Source organism: Tyto alba, unplaced genomic scaffold (assembly GCF_018691265.1).
Source record: "Tyto alba isolate M040663 unplaced genomic scaffold, T.alba_DEE_v4.0 Super-Scaffold_26, whole genome shotgun sequence".
Taxonomy (NCBI): Eukaryota; Metazoa; Chordata; class Aves; order Strigiformes; family Tytonidae; genus Tyto; species Tyto alba.
The window spans coordinates 18,785,103-18,800,309 of NW_024881300.1; the positions used below are offsets into that span (position 1 = coordinate 18,785,103).

General features: G+C 41.6%; 1 protein-coding gene across 2 annotated transcripts in view; it reads left to right on the plus strand.

The window, feature by feature from the left end:
- The first annotated feature begins 12,293 nt into the window (after window positions 1–12,293).
- The window catches only part of CDH13 (cadherin 13), a 517,510-nt gene continuing 514,596 nt past the window's right edge, over window positions 12,294–15,207 (plus strand). For both annotated transcript variants that reach the window (XM_032990683.2, XM_032990682.2), the window contains exon 1: window positions 12,294–12,474. In XM_032990683.2, coding sequence (XP_032846574.2) covers window positions 12,430–12,474 — 45 coding nt within the window. In that variant the 5' untranslated portion in view covers window positions 12,294–12,429. The remainder of the gene's footprint in view (window positions 12,475–15,207) is intronic.

Sequence of the window (15,207 nt, forward strand, 5' to 3'; positions counted from 1 at the left end):
CAGCTCAGAGCTACAAAAATCCTGGATCAACTCCCATGTTAGCTGGCTGCATACCTCCACAAAGACAACACCTATCTAAAGTTGCTTGAAAGTTATTGATCAACAAATGCCCCTCTATTCACTCCTGATTATTAAGAAGAAAATATTACTAGTATTTTATTTTTCTGTATTAGTGATGTAATATCCTGACATGGTAGAATAGGGCTCCTAATTGATACGCTGACATCTTCTGAATAAAGTATAAAGCTGAAACGTCTGCAGTTATTCAACTGTTTTTAAATGTTGAAACAGCATTCTGCCTACATTGGAATTCTGTTTTGTTATTTTCCTCCTTCTTAACTTGATCTATGATTAAACTTAGCTCTTCTCAGCTTTCCAGGCTTAAAAGCTGTTTTTCAGGAAGTTCTTCAACAACTATTGTTTTCTACTTGAAGGCTGACAGCACCCTGGCAACATTATAACTGCATGCTTTGAAATGGTGTCATATAGATATATAATGACATTTCACAAACAGCGTACAATCTGATTGCTTACTTCAGAGGCCAGCTTTTATCACTTTTTAGTCAACTTACTTATTTAGTAAACTCCATTAGATCTTGACATGAATAGATATCCTGAAGATTTTTTCTGCTGATTCTACTAGCTCCTTTTGCATTTGTTCTGCCAGTTTTGACTGGGTTCTAATCATAAGTAAATTTTATTTTTTATTATTGGAAATTGATTGTATATGATTATCTGTTAAAACACTTGACATTTTTAATAACATTTGATTGCTATTACTTTATATCTCTGGCCTTGGGGGTTCAATAGACTGAAAGAGTTAATTGCCTTAATTGCTTCCACTGAATGGCCTTATCCCAAATGCACCTCTTACCCACTGGCTAACAAACTCATCTGTGCCCCTTCATTTCAGTGTATCTCAATTAACTACTAAAATTCTGGTCTCAGAGTGAGGGAAATCAGGGAAGTGCTGATTCTAATAGCTGAGTCAGCATTCCCACAATCTCTCTTCCAAAAATAAAGCAGTATTTTAGTTTGTACATTCTGGTCCGGTGTTTTATTTTAATCCCTCTTTACTAAAAGGGAAGAAATACAAATAAGATATAAAAAGACGCAAAAAGCCTGAAAAAACAATTTCTCCTTTGCCATGGCACAAAATCTTAGCATCTCTCTTGAGTATGCTGGGTTTGAGGCACAGAGCCAATACCTTAAGCTATATGTTTTATTATGAAATGTCCTTCTTGCAGCACCCTGCATGTGCTGTGCTCCCAGGAAGGGTAGGATGGACTTGACAAAGAGCTCACTCCCTTTGCTCCCAGAGTAGTTTAGACCTCAGGAAGAGACCTAGGGTCTGTCCCCATGCTGTGCCACATACCCAGGCCATTCCAGGAGTGTACTCAAGACACTTTCATCTGAGCTTTCTAACAAAAAGAGCTCTTGTTGCCTTGATGCTACTAAATCTTTTTGAGGCCTGATGAAAAGTGGAAAATTGGCAGCTCTCAGCACCTTAATACCTCTGCTGCATCTCCAAAATATGTTGCAGTCTTGCTGGACAGCTGCTGGACAGTCTTGTTACACAGGTTATGGTACATGGATTTTAGGAGCTCATGATGGCCATTTTTTGGAACCAGACATTGATCACTTTGAGGAATCTCTCAGAAAATGGGTTTGGTTTCACCAGATTTAAACTGCTGTCAGAAGAAAGGTTTATTTTATTCTCTAAATGAGGGAAAAATTGCTTCTTAGAACATGCCTCTATTTCTATAGAATACTTCTAGTACTGCAGAGTAATTCTTCCTTTTTTTTTTTTCCCCCCCCTTACCAAGATGTGTTCAGTACCTAACACAAGAACAGCTGTACTGGCTCCATCCATCTCACCTGCATTACTTGGGCTAACGGCATCCTGACAGGAACACAGCTTTCCCTTGGCAAGGCACAGTCCCTGCCCTGCAGCTACACAGACCTTTCCATTTCCCACCGTGCAGCAAAATGCCTGTGTTAGCTGTACTGGTGGGAGGGGACAAAAGGACCCTTTCCCCTGATTATAAAAAAAAAAAAAAAAAAAAAGAACAAAATTATGACCACAAGCAGAGTGAGAGGGGTCAGCCTACCCACCTCTTGCTCTTCCAAGGGGAGGGACTGGTACCTGCAAGAGCTGATCCTGTCTTCTCATCTGAGATGACAACCTCTGCCATCATCCCCACCTCTATACAATTACCACTGCACCAATAGCCTCAACACATCATTTCCTTTTGCTCTGCCCCCTGACCTTCTTAGGCATTCTTTTAAAATTTTTTAGGAATGCATTTACACTTGCATCTCAGAGGAGACAAAGAGAAACAGTGGCCATAAACAGATGCGTAAGAAAGAGGTGGAACAAGCCACTCTCCTATGATTTTTCCCCTGAGTGCTTTTCCAGCTTCCAACTATTTGCAGCTCAGGGGATTTCCTGATCTGATGTTGTTAACCGCAGCGTAAGGAAAAAAAGGTATTGTGGAGCTGACTGTGGCTTCTTTGATCTACTGGCTTGTCTGTGCTGGGTTCAGCTTAAAGTAGAACATGCCCAAAGCTGCTCTAATATCTGCCAGTTGATTGCAGCTCCCAGGAGACCAACGACCTGCTGATACTGGCTGTATGGCATGCATGAGAATATGCAGCACTAGTTTATATCAAGCATGGCCAGTAGGATTTCTTAGATTTACCAAAGTCTTATTTTGATTTAAAACATAGGATAAAATAGGGAATTAAATACCTGGATGTGGGTCATTCTCACAGCATTCCATTCCTCCAAGTTAAGTGCTTTCCTCCTGCATCAACAAAAGCAAATTTCCAACCCCCACTCTATCACACGAGGGGGTGACAAGGGACCTCTGTACCTCCTCTGAGAGGCCCACTTAGCAAAAAGCAGCTAATTTTATGGTCACAACTTGACCAAAGCAAGATAATATGAGAATATTTTGTTCTAATGCTAGAAGATCCAATTCTATCAATTCAAAAGAAATTATTTGTTTCACTTCGAGGCTAAGCCTAGTAAAACACCCTAGACTGCCTCTTTTTTGGAGTACTGTATGCATTAAAAACTAAGCCCAAGAGAGATATTATAGATGAGCTTGAGGCAAGGTAACCTTCTAGAATCCCAAGGGAGAAAGCAAAAGGAACAGGTTTTTTTCTCATATTTACAAAGGCTTAATGAATTTTACATAAGAAAGATACAAAATTGAAGACAAACAATGAAATACAGAGATCTCAAGATACATGATGAATCAAGAATTCATGCATAATATACAATATTTCAAAGGCATGTAAAGAAGCAGTGTAAGAATGAGAAGCAGCAGTGTAAGAATCAGATGTTTATGGTGTATACAGAGTAGTTTGAGAGGTATTCCTCCTTAAGGAGCCAAAACTTGAAAATGAATCAGGCACAATGCACCTTCTGGATGCAGGAGGGCAGAAACGATCCTGTGGTTTACGTTGAGTTCTGTATGGACATACATTTTTGAGGATCATTTCAACATGCTCACTAATAATTATCTCTAGAAATACTTGCATACATTGTGACAACAGAATATTCAGCTAATTTAAAGGTAATAAATGACCTATTAAAATGGAACCTGGCTGGTTTTAGCTGCTCTTTGAGATACCACTAGCTTAGGTCTAAAGTAATTGCATAGTAATATAGTGCTACTCTTTATTCAACCTGATCATCAAGCCTATTTAAGCTGTTTAAAGTGACAGGCTATTTTCAGACTTAAAAAAAAAACAAACAAAACCGCCTTCTGGTTATTTAAAGAACATTCAGTTTTCAAACATGATTTTTTTTCCCCTGCATCACAAGGACTTTTTTTCTTAAGTCATGTCTAGATCTGCAGAGACAGATATTCTCTAAGGCTACATAATATTAGACAGCTTTGTCACAAGTGGGTTGATAGGTATAGAAAATTCCATGAGAAAGGGAAATCCAGAAAATTTCCTGATGTATTTTCTACTTTTTAAGACTGAGAAAACTTATTATTGAAGAGGATGTCATTATTCTGAGTTGGCAAATCTGCCAATGATAAGGAGATGTATCCTAAAATCAATTTTTGAAGCCAAATGTAAGACTAATCACTTTATTTCCATGCTTAACAGGTGCTCATACCAGAGGGAAAATACTAAATAGCGTATGACACCCTTGAGAAGCATGTAAGATATTTATCTGCCTAAAAGCCATGACAGTTGCAGAGAGAAAAGGTTGTGAATATAAATGGAGAAGGAAGAGTTTGAGGATGGACGGTGAAATCTTGATGCTGTTGAAATCTATGGCATTTTGGGTTCAGCAGAACAAGGACACTTTAGCTCACGCTAAGCTAGCCCCCCTTACAGAGCTCAGGCTGCCTAGACTGTTCTTCAGGATCAGGTTGTAAATGTGCCTTTTCATTTAATAAGTGTGTTTTTTCTCAGGTCTCTTTTCCTACAACCATGCCTACCCACAGCAGCAGCTGTTAGGAGACAAGTCCCTACTATCTGACCCCGTGTTTAACCCAAGACAGTTTGGTTGCTGCCATGACCAGGGCAGATAGAATTGTGATTCTGGTGGAGGGGCTTTGCAACCATGTCTTTATGATAATGGTATGTGAAATACACAGCTGCAGTGGCCAGGGCAAACACAGTAGCTGAAAATACCAGGAAACAGAGCAGTGTACCTCTCTCAACACAGAAAGTGTAAGCGGCTATGCCCAAAGTCAGGAGGTTTAACAGCTCTGGGCCTATGTGTCAGCTGAAGTCCTGTGTGCAGAGGTATTCAAAGACTGACACATTCCCCCTTTTTCTCTCAACTGTTTTATTCCCTCTAAAATATACTTATGCATCTGCTGTTTCTCCGTGAAAAGATGAAAGATTAAGCTGGCTTCTGGCTGGGTAAGAATTGTGAAATGTGCTACCCATAAGTAAGCTGTATATTCATGGTAGAATATTTTAAATGACCCTTATATCATAAGAAGGGATTTTAAAAGAACACATAACTGTCGGAATTAAGAGCATATCTCTCACATTTGAATTTCCTAGCTGATACTTGGTTGGGCTTTAGAAACTGTCACACAATAAAGCCATTAAGTTTCTGTGGTTAATTTATTCCTGCAGTATTAACTTTCCTATAACTCATGATGAATATCTTAAGTTTGGATACATCTTAGAAGAACCTCTGACAGTGATAACTTGCTTTTTCTCCCATTTCCTGTGGAAAAATTATTTTTTTAGGGTATGAAAGAGTAACTTTTCTAATAAACTTGCACAGTGAAATTTTAAATAATGACTTTGACTTTGTATAGCTGCTACCAAAATGGGGAATGATAAGCTCTTTTGTGCATTTATTTGGTTAATTAATCTGATTTGTATTTCTGTGCAGAATCCAGTATAACAGAGCCTTGGAAAATACAGATCCCATTGCCAAAACAAATTTTCTCACTCCTAGAGCCATTCATTTCCTAGACAATAGGTGAGGTCAGAAGGGAAACAAGGAGTCATTGCTTTAATACGGGCAAACCACTAATGAGCTACCATGCATCATATTCTGCTCCAGTGGAGCTGTAATTGCTTCCAGAACACCTGTATTTAGGCCAGATACAACCATATATATGGGAGGGAGGGCAAGTGAGTAGTGGTGTTAAAAGGAGGAGGGGGAGGCACATGTGGGGAACGGAAACAGATAGTCCAACCAATGAAGACTTTTTAAATTAAACTGTGCTTCAGTTTGGTTTTGCACAATAACAGAGGAAGTTCTCAGGTGGCCCAGGAAGGCTGACGAGTTCTTTCAATAGACGGAAGGGCCAGTGCCTAAGGCATTTAGCAAGCAGTCCAAATCTCAGCTCTGTGTTTGATCACCTTTACGAACTTAACCATATCCCTTGGCATCCTGTGCCTCAGTTCTCCTTCTTCTGTAACACTGCAGGAATATTTTGCTATATCCTTATGCTTTGGGGAGGACAAATATGCTAATGCGTGTAAGGTAACTTTGTATTACTGAAAAGTGGGTAAATAGAGGGACAGAATTCAACCACCTGCCCATGGGTATGGGTGTAGGATTGTAAGTGATCAAATTACTGCGGACTACAGCTAAAGTAAAGTGCCTGGGAGCTTTGCAACTGGGGCAAGATCACAGTGCAAGCTCAGTTGCTATGATTCAGCTGAAAGGCACAAGGCCATAACAGATATGTGAAAATTCCTGCCACCACTCCAGAAAACAGAGTTAGATGCTGGAGGTCAGCTGAGGAGCAGGAGCTCCTGCCACAGAGGGGCCCACTGGGAGAAGAGGAAAGAAGTAAATTCTTTTCCATGAAGCAGATGCTGTGGAGCACCCCACCCACCACATACCTGAGGCTCTTCTCACTCCTTCCCCAGTTTAGTTCAGATGAAGGGTGAATTAAGGAACAGCTTGCTTCTGGTCCAAGTAAGGATTAGAAGATTAGATATAGAGCACTGCAAACTGTCACTCTAGAATGCTTTACAATAGCTCAATTTTAAAAGTTGAATGTACATTTTGTCTATGCTTAAAGGGCTCAGGGATGCAAAATGAAAAAGTAATAGATTTTTTTTGCTTTAAGAATTGAAGAAATGGATCCTGTGATCATGATAAACAGGGACTATTATTATTTGGACATAAAAGGGTGTGGTACTCTCATAAGGGTTTTTCTAAAATGTAAGATTCCTGTTTGACTCACCAACTGTTTTTAGGCCTCTTCTGACAGTGAAACACACCCTATTTCTTTTCAGAAGTGTCAGTTTGTTCTAGCTGCCTGTGACTTGCCTGTTAGCAAGTAAGAAAACAAAACCCATTTACTATCCTAGAGTTTGGGCTGGGATGTAGGGAAACAGTAGACAAAGCATTCAGCAGTCCCACAGGTTTTAGAGAAAGCTGTACTAATGCCAAAGTTTCCAATGACAATAAGCCCTTAGTGTAAGAAATACTGGTAGGAGTTTGAGGTATTATGGAGGTACTGTGTTGGGTACATAACAAGAAGCTATGGGCTCACTTTCAAACTGCAAAACTCTTCTTTTGGTGTTTTTGTGAATCATAAAGAAAATTCAGCTACACTGACTGAGAATCCTGACCCAAACCTATTTTGGCAGAACTGCCAAGCAGAAAACGACAGTGCCTGGAAACACATTCCTTAACTCTTCACTAAATCAACTCTATTGCAGTCTTCTGAACCTCCATTCTCCAGAATAAACCATTATTTCAGCCAGTTGCTTCATTTCTTCCTGCTGAAGGACCTCAGTCTGGAAGAGGGGATTTCAATCCTGCTACAGATTCCAGATCTACTCAGATCCATTTACTACAACTTCTTGTCCTCTGGAAGTGGTCGTGGCTCTGCAGGCATAGCAGGAGGGTGACATGCCAAACCTGACAGACACAGCAGGTCAGGCTCACTTTCTTCTTTTCTCTGGCTGTTCTTGGAGTGAACCCAGTAGGATTTTAGAAAGCCCTAACCAGCATGATTTTTCCTAATAAGGAAATAAGAGCAATGTCAAATACAGCACAGCTAAACTTATTCTTTGAAATTAGTTTGCTTGACTGAATTTCTGTTCCACTATGTATTTGGCCCATCTGCCCTAAAAGAATTCAACTATACCTGTCCTTTAGGGGCAGATGCAATCTGATGAGGAATTAAACGTCCTGGACTGTATTATGCTCCCACATTGGGGGTGTGACTTTTTTGCCCCTTCTGTCCTAGACACATACCACTCAAGCTTACACACCCCCAGTTTCTGCCCAGTGCTAAAACCTTTTTCCAGGCTTGAAGGAGTCAGAAGCTGCACTGTGGCATAGCAGCCAGGAGTATATAGATTGCCAGTACTATGGCAGGGGAAATTAGTCCCTCTCTCTTGCATCCAGGTTTCTTATGTGACTCACTTTAATGTGAAATTAAACCTCCCTTGTTCTGATAGATTCATAGCAGCTAATCCTCAGCTTTTACAAAATAGTCAGGGCAAATCTTCCGAAGGTCAAAAGGCATTTCTGGCAGCATACAGTCACTCCCTCATCTGCTAATGGGTCTCTCTCTTATGTGTTGCAGGCAATTAATACTGTTCATATTAGCCTCAGCTCAGCATTGGCCTCTATTGCCAGAGTATGTCACGAAGCAGGAGTGAGCTGGGGTGTCAAGTTGCCCAAAATTTTATAAGTGAAAATGATGGCATTTTGCATCTAAAGATTGCAGAGCATGTTACATCTATCAGTTAACATACGCTTGGATCTAGAAAAGGTCTTCAGCAGGAGTTTGCTCACAAACCAAAAGCTCTATCAGTCATTTCATAAACTTACTACTCATTTTACGTCAGCAGGCAGTGGGTAACAAGCACAACTTGCCCTAAAAGGGAAGGCCTGAACCCTGGAGCCTCTCCTCAGACCATGCCATAATCCTGAGGCTGTTATTTCTGTTGCTCCATGGCCCCACAACTTCGTGTTTCATTTGTGCAGCAAAATTGCTTCAAGGGGAAGATCAGAGAGCAGCCACCCTCCATCACCTGGAGCCTTGCCTCCCAGCCTACTCTTCAGAGATGTTTTACAGAGTTTGAACTTCCTCCCGTCACCTCAGGCTGAGAAGGACTGAGGAACCAACTCTTAATTTCTAATTAATAACCTACCAGCTTTTCATTAATAATCTAATTAGCAGAGAAGACTTTGCTCCTATTCCAGAAGATATAGACCTGCTGGGATCCCACATGCAAAGTGCCAAACCCTTGTCCTGGCCCTCAGGGACTGATTTGCAGCAGCTGCCCACCTCCTGCTGCTGGAGACCCTAGTTGTTATGACCTGGACTGGGAGCCCAGGGAGTCGTAAAGATTCTGTCATCCGCGTTGGTTAAATTAAGGTGAAATGACACCAAACAATGTTAAAATGTTTTACTTGTGGTAGAAACAACTTAAACTTGAAAAAGAATAGTAATCAATATGGTGTCTTATTGATAAATAGAAAAGAAAATTAAAAAAAAAGAGAAAAGAGAAAAGAAAAGAGAAAGAAAGTCAAAGGATCTGGATTACCACTCCAGGTTCCAGCGTTGTCTCAGGTCTGGAAATCTGAGATGATGGGTGCACACGCAGCAAATTTTTCTGTCACTTTTTAAGTTAATTTTATCAGCTGATTTGCATACTAGACAAAGAGAAGCAGGTATTCCACAAACACATTTCCATGAAAGACAAGGAAAAGGTGGCGCATGGGTTCTGTGCGTGCGTTGAGGGGGAACGAGGTGCACCAATCCCCTTTGTCCAGTTGAGTCCACCTTTACTTTTTCCTCAGTTTTTGCTTAGCTCCCTCTGGTGTGGGTTGTTTCTCTCTCTTTTCAGTCTTCTTAGCCCAGTATATGGTTCCACTCAGCCTGCATCTCCTCCCTTTGAGATTTATTTAAGGAATTTGGCAATACAGCTGCAAGGGAGTAGAACCGTGTACCCTTCAATACACTACAGTTCCTTGAGCAGACGGTTGGTTCGTTAGACTAATCACAAAGGCCACAACTTGTCAAAGTTTTCTGCACTGATGAATGTTTGAGGCATTAAGTCCTTTAGTTCCTTACACCAGTGAATCCCAGTTAACCCTCCCTCAGCGTCCAGGGCTGCTGTGTACTGGATTTTACCTCATGTGAACAATGCCAAAGAAGCCATTTCCCACAGGCAACCAGACCCTGTGTGGATGAGTGCTGGGGAAGGACACAGCTGCCCTCATACTGGTACACCATGCTGGGCCTGTGCTTGGCAGCAGACTGTGAAGGGTTAACCCCTTGGAGCTGTTAATTACCCCTCCAGCTGTAGTCAATTACCCCCCAGGTGTGGCTAATTACCTCTCCAGGGGACAAATAGGAGCAGCTGTAAGCAGAGGGCCAAGGTGAAGAGGGGTAGGTTGCTGCAAGACTACGCGTGTGGGACTGGAGCTAAAAGGTTAGTGAATTGTTTAAAACATTGTTCTTTTTCATCCTTATTAGGGAGTGGTTGCTGTTTCTGAGGCAAAAGGCTGCCACATGTGGCTCCCTTTGCCTGTGAATGACTGGGGGATGTGATGTCTGTGGTGAGGAGGGAGGCTATGGCAGCAGGCCCAGCTCTGCTCCTTGTGGCTGGGGGAGCAAAGTGCAAACCTCGAATTCCTTGTGGCTGGGGGAGCAAAGTGCAAACCTCGAATTCCTTGTGGCTGGGAGTGCAAACCTCGAATTCCTTGTTCCCCTCTCTGCAAACCTCGAATTCCTTGTGGCTGGGGGAGCAAAGTGCAAACCTCGAATTTCTTGTGGCTGGGGGTGCAAAGTGCAAACCTCGAATTCCTTGTTCCCCTCTCTGCAAACCTCGAATTCCTTGTTCCCCTCCCTGCCTCCTTGGTGGGGTGGCCCCTTGGCTGTGCTGTGCCTTGTGCAGAGATTAACTGCTCACATTGGCTCCAAACTCATGTTACTGCAAGCATTATCTTGGAGTGAATCATCTATCCCATGACTTTATTGTGTGGTTTTTTTTTTTTTTTTTTTTTTTTTTTTGTTTTTGTTTTGTTTTGTTTTTTCAAAAATGAGTCCCTTTCCTGTGAAACAGGATGCAGATATGCCTTGGTTTCTTTCAGCCACCACCTACTTCTGGTTGGTCTGGTAGCTCGCTCAGCTGTTTGGACCTTGTTTGTGGTGTTTAAGAGACTGTACAAATCTACAAATCCCAGTACTCCCATACAAAGGCTGTGTATACTGTGGTACAGCTGGTGTTGTTGTCTGTAGGCTTTGCCCTGTGAAAACCCTGAAGCCTTCTTTATAAACTACTGAGGTTCTTCTTCTGAGGCTGGGACTTAGACTTGGTGAAAAACTGGGACCCTGAAGGAGTAGTGAGAGATGGTCACTCACTTATTTTTAATCATAAGGAGTTCTAAGTTTTTTTGTTTTTTGGTTTTTTTTTTTTTTTTACCCTTCTAAGCTGGCTTTCTGCTTGGAAAAAAGGATGGAAAAGAAAGCAACCTACTTGCTTTTTTTATGTGTAAGCAGTGAACCTTTTGCAGTTATATAAAACATTATAATTGCTACTGGTAGTTTCTGCTGGGTTTGGTTTGAATTCTGATCCATCTCAGGTATTTATTTATACTTATGTGATGAGGGTACTATAGCAGAGCTGTTGCTGCATGTGAGGGCTCAGGCTTGGAAGGACAGTGGTTTCCCTCAATTTTGATCCTCTGTGTAAGTAAAGGAAAATGTGAGCAGTAGACTAGCAGCAGTTAGGGAAGCTATCAAACAACATTATTCACAGCAGGAAGCTGATGCTGAGGAACTCAAAGTGGTTGGCAGCTTTTTTGAATGTGTATCTCTTCATATCTATCTACCTGCTTCCCCCTCTCCATGTTTCTGCTCATCTCCACCCATGTAGCACCCACCCATGGTCAGGCAGAGCAGAAAGTGGTGGCAGCTGCCTATGTTGGATGAGCAAGCAAGGGAAAAGCATCAGACATGAGAGCTGAGGAGACTTCTGACCCTACTGAAAATGGGGGAAGAGTACTGCTAAATAACCCTGGCAACTGCAAGACAACAAGTCAAAGAAGGACTGGACCGTTGTGATAATGGGGAGTGGCAAGAGAGGTGGAGCTGGAAATGCAGACAGGGGAATTTATAATCTTTGGTTCATCTGCCTGCTGTTACTTGCTGGGTTGCAATATAACCAATCCAGAGGAAGCAGGTTCTTGAAACATCAGGTGCCCTTTTCCAAGCAGGAAAAGTTTTTGTAATTGAAGGGCATGCACCTTTGAAACTTTGTCCTAGGTTCAAGTTCATTGAATCAAAAGCCAGTTCTGCCATTACCTGAGCAGTTAATAAAATCTATTGCCTTATGATGGATTTTTTCTGCAGGCTAGAATTGATCTGTCTTCGTTGTGATTTGTGAGATTGAGGGGAAAACAAAAAAATATAATCTGTATTTCTGCTGCACTGAAAAATTTCACTGTGCTCTTCTAAGGGAGGTAACTAAAACTGCAGTGGTCATTTTTTTGATTTATTGAAAATAAAGCATACCTTATTAACATTTTAATAAAGAGAATCTCTTTGCAGTGGTGCTCAGAGTTGCTCTTATTTCTCTCTGTGCAATTCCATTCTCTAAAAGGGAAAATACTATTGAGATCTGTAAGGCATGATTTGTTAGACTGAAACTAAACACACAAATACACCAAAGCAAAATGCTTTCTAAAGGTGCTGTGTTTGTGAGAGGTGCTTGCCCAATATGTGTGATGCAAAATGGGGATGCTTTGTGAAGAAATCATCCTTGTAAAGCCATTGGTTCTGGTCATCAGACTCTATCCAATGCTTTAGTGATGATGCTGCTGATCTATTTGGGAAGTTGGCTGGCTCTCAAGGCAGAGTCTCTTCTCAAAGGCTGTTTCACAGTGAAAATATGCTCAGTGCAGCCGAGTGCATGAATGAAAAAGCCTCTGGTACCTTCTAGTCTGGCAAAATGCAGCACAAAACTCAACTTACTCTGTCCTTTCTGCTGTCCCAGGTAAGAAATATGTGGTTTTTTTCCTTGCTTTCTTTCATCTTCTTTCTCTTGTGCGTTTGGATTTGAAAGTATTTGTAATTCAGGTCTGATTTCTGAGTAATTATACATTGCTTGAATTACTGTTGAAAGATGCAAGATCTCTGCTATAAGCCAGTTGCTAGGAATGTAGAATCTCATAGTTCCTTGATTTACAATTACAGCAAATTTGCAGTATGATATATAGCATTTTTTTTGTTTCCCCTCAGGAAGGGTGGTGGGGGGAATCTTTCAAGTGTCACGGTTGCAGCTGCAGCAGCAATATTTTCTGTCATATCAAATGCTGCAACTTTGATTTGCCTCTTTCCTCTGTGGCTTTTGCCGGGTAGTAGGCTTATAGGCTATTATAGACAGCTCACATTATTTATCGCCTTTTTTTTTTTTTTTTTCTTTAAAGAAAGAGGAGGGGGGAATATGGAGGAAAAATAAAATCAGACCTTGCAAAAGGTTCCCTTCCCCGTACTCTCTTGATAGATGTGTAATACTCTGTTAGTGACTTGCTATGTAGCCTTTCTCTTATTAAATGTAATAGATCCCCCTCTGCCAGAAAGCAGAGGAAAAAACACCCAGCCTTAAAAACACGGAGCTGCTAAAGCCCTGCTGCTGCTGTCTGTCAAAGCAAAGGGACTCGCTGGGTTTTGACTTCTCAGTACCTTCTGGTTGCTCTCTTTTCCTCCTTCTGCTGTTACAGGGCTCACTTTTTGGAAGCTCTGGGGTGGTTTGAAAACCCTTTGTTGTTGTCGTCCAGCTAAAATGCATTCTTTCTTCTTTTGTCTTAGGAGCTCTGTCAACTCTTGCATTTAGTGACAGTGGCACTGGCATCCTGTTCGCAGAGTAGAGATAAAAGTTAATTCCTTTTTGACTTGTGGTTTTGTTAACCCTTAGGGGGTTGGTAGGTTAGAAAACATCAAACTAGTGCTTGGGACGCTGAATCTGTGCACTCGTGTTTGTGTACCTGCAATCTCCAGCAGGCATTTAGTCTCATTTTTCAAAATAGGATAATAAGGAGAAAAATGAGGGATCACTGTTGGGAGAGCTTTATTGCTGAGAGGAAATACACCAGGAGTGTGTAAGTAGGAGGCAGTAGTGTGAACTGAATACATATATACTGTGGATCAAGGCTAGGGTATTTGGGTCCTGGCTTAACCTGATGAGTAAAAGCATGAACGTGGGTGGCTGAAGTTACGGGACAGCAGGAGACTCGGTGACTGAGGACTTGTGAGCAAGCCCATAGGCATTTGGGTGGGTTCAGGATAACAGTCCTGCTGCAGGGAGTGTAACAAATGAAAGCAGCTGTGTTGGGCCATAGGTATGGTGCCAGAACATGCTGGTGAAGGATGAGTTTGAGGAGCCAGAGCACCATGTGCTAGTGATACACAGAGTTTCTTGCAGGGCCTCCCTCACAGCTGGGGCTGAGGCTTGGGGGGCTGTGGAGGGCTGGCGGGTGGGCAGCTCACCAGCTCTGCCCAGCCTGGCTACAGCGAGTGGGAGGGCTGATTTGCTCTCCGGTGGGCTGGGGGAAGCCCGAAGGGGGAGAAGTTGTCAAAGTGGACTGAGATCCAGCCTGGAAGGGCAGCTGGGCTTGCAAAGCTGGTGGTCAGAGGCAAGGCTCAGGCAGCAGAGGGACTGGGGGGAGAGGGCACGGACAGGGTCAAGGGAACCTGTGGATATACTGAGCTGGTGCTCTGTCACTTTGGGCTTGAGATCTGCCATCTGGACTGCAGTTCGCTTGTCTTCCTCTGTGTTTTCAGTCCTTTTTTGTTTGTATTCTCTAGCACACTACTGAATTAATCAGCTCGAGTTTGGATTTTCTTTAGTGATCCCCTGTAGGAAAAGCAGTATGTATATGATAGAGGAGGACAGATATTTAAGGCCTATTAAACCACATAGTTGGCTTTTTTTGACATCACAATCTACTTAAAATGTGAGAAGGTACAGAATACCTGATTCTGAAAACAACTGTGTACTTTAATGATAACTTTCAGTGGTACTTCAGAGTTTCTTCTCTTTACTGGGCTGAGATGAGTTCTAGCACACTGCAGGGCTGCGCTTGTGGTGCTTTAGCTTTGCTTTGTATTTCAGTGCTTAAACTGCACCTCACCTTTATTAGCATATGTAGCTTTTTTGGGCAATGTCTCTACCTGGTGATATAACACATCTCCAAGTTTACTTTATAGATCATGTCTAAGAGTTAATGAATTATGGAATGAATTAGACTATAAAGAAGTGTATATAATTCTGTCTTCAGGTATAAGGTGGCCAAGTGTTGTCAGGTTAAAGTATGAACTGTAGGTAATAGCATGCTAGGGAAAGAAAAGGGAATTACTGAAATGCTGTTTGGCTTTTCTCTTTGACATACCACATGCACAACTTTTATGTGACAGGAAAAGTAAACAGAAGAATGTGAGAAACAACATATTAAACAAATGCAGCCATCTGGCTGTATAGTGGTTGTAACACATTTTGGGATTTTTTTCATAAGTTTTCTTTTTTTCTCCCTTAGAAGTAGCAATAATGCCTCATATAATACAATGCTAGTGGAACTAGCAAAGCTCAATTTTGGTAAAATGATTTCTAAGCAATAGCAATCTACTAATGCAATACTTTCTGTGGAAGTAGAAGATAGGAATAACTTAATTTCAAAGTAATGATAGCAAAGTTTACATTGTAGAAAAAAGTTTGAAGAAATTCTTATGT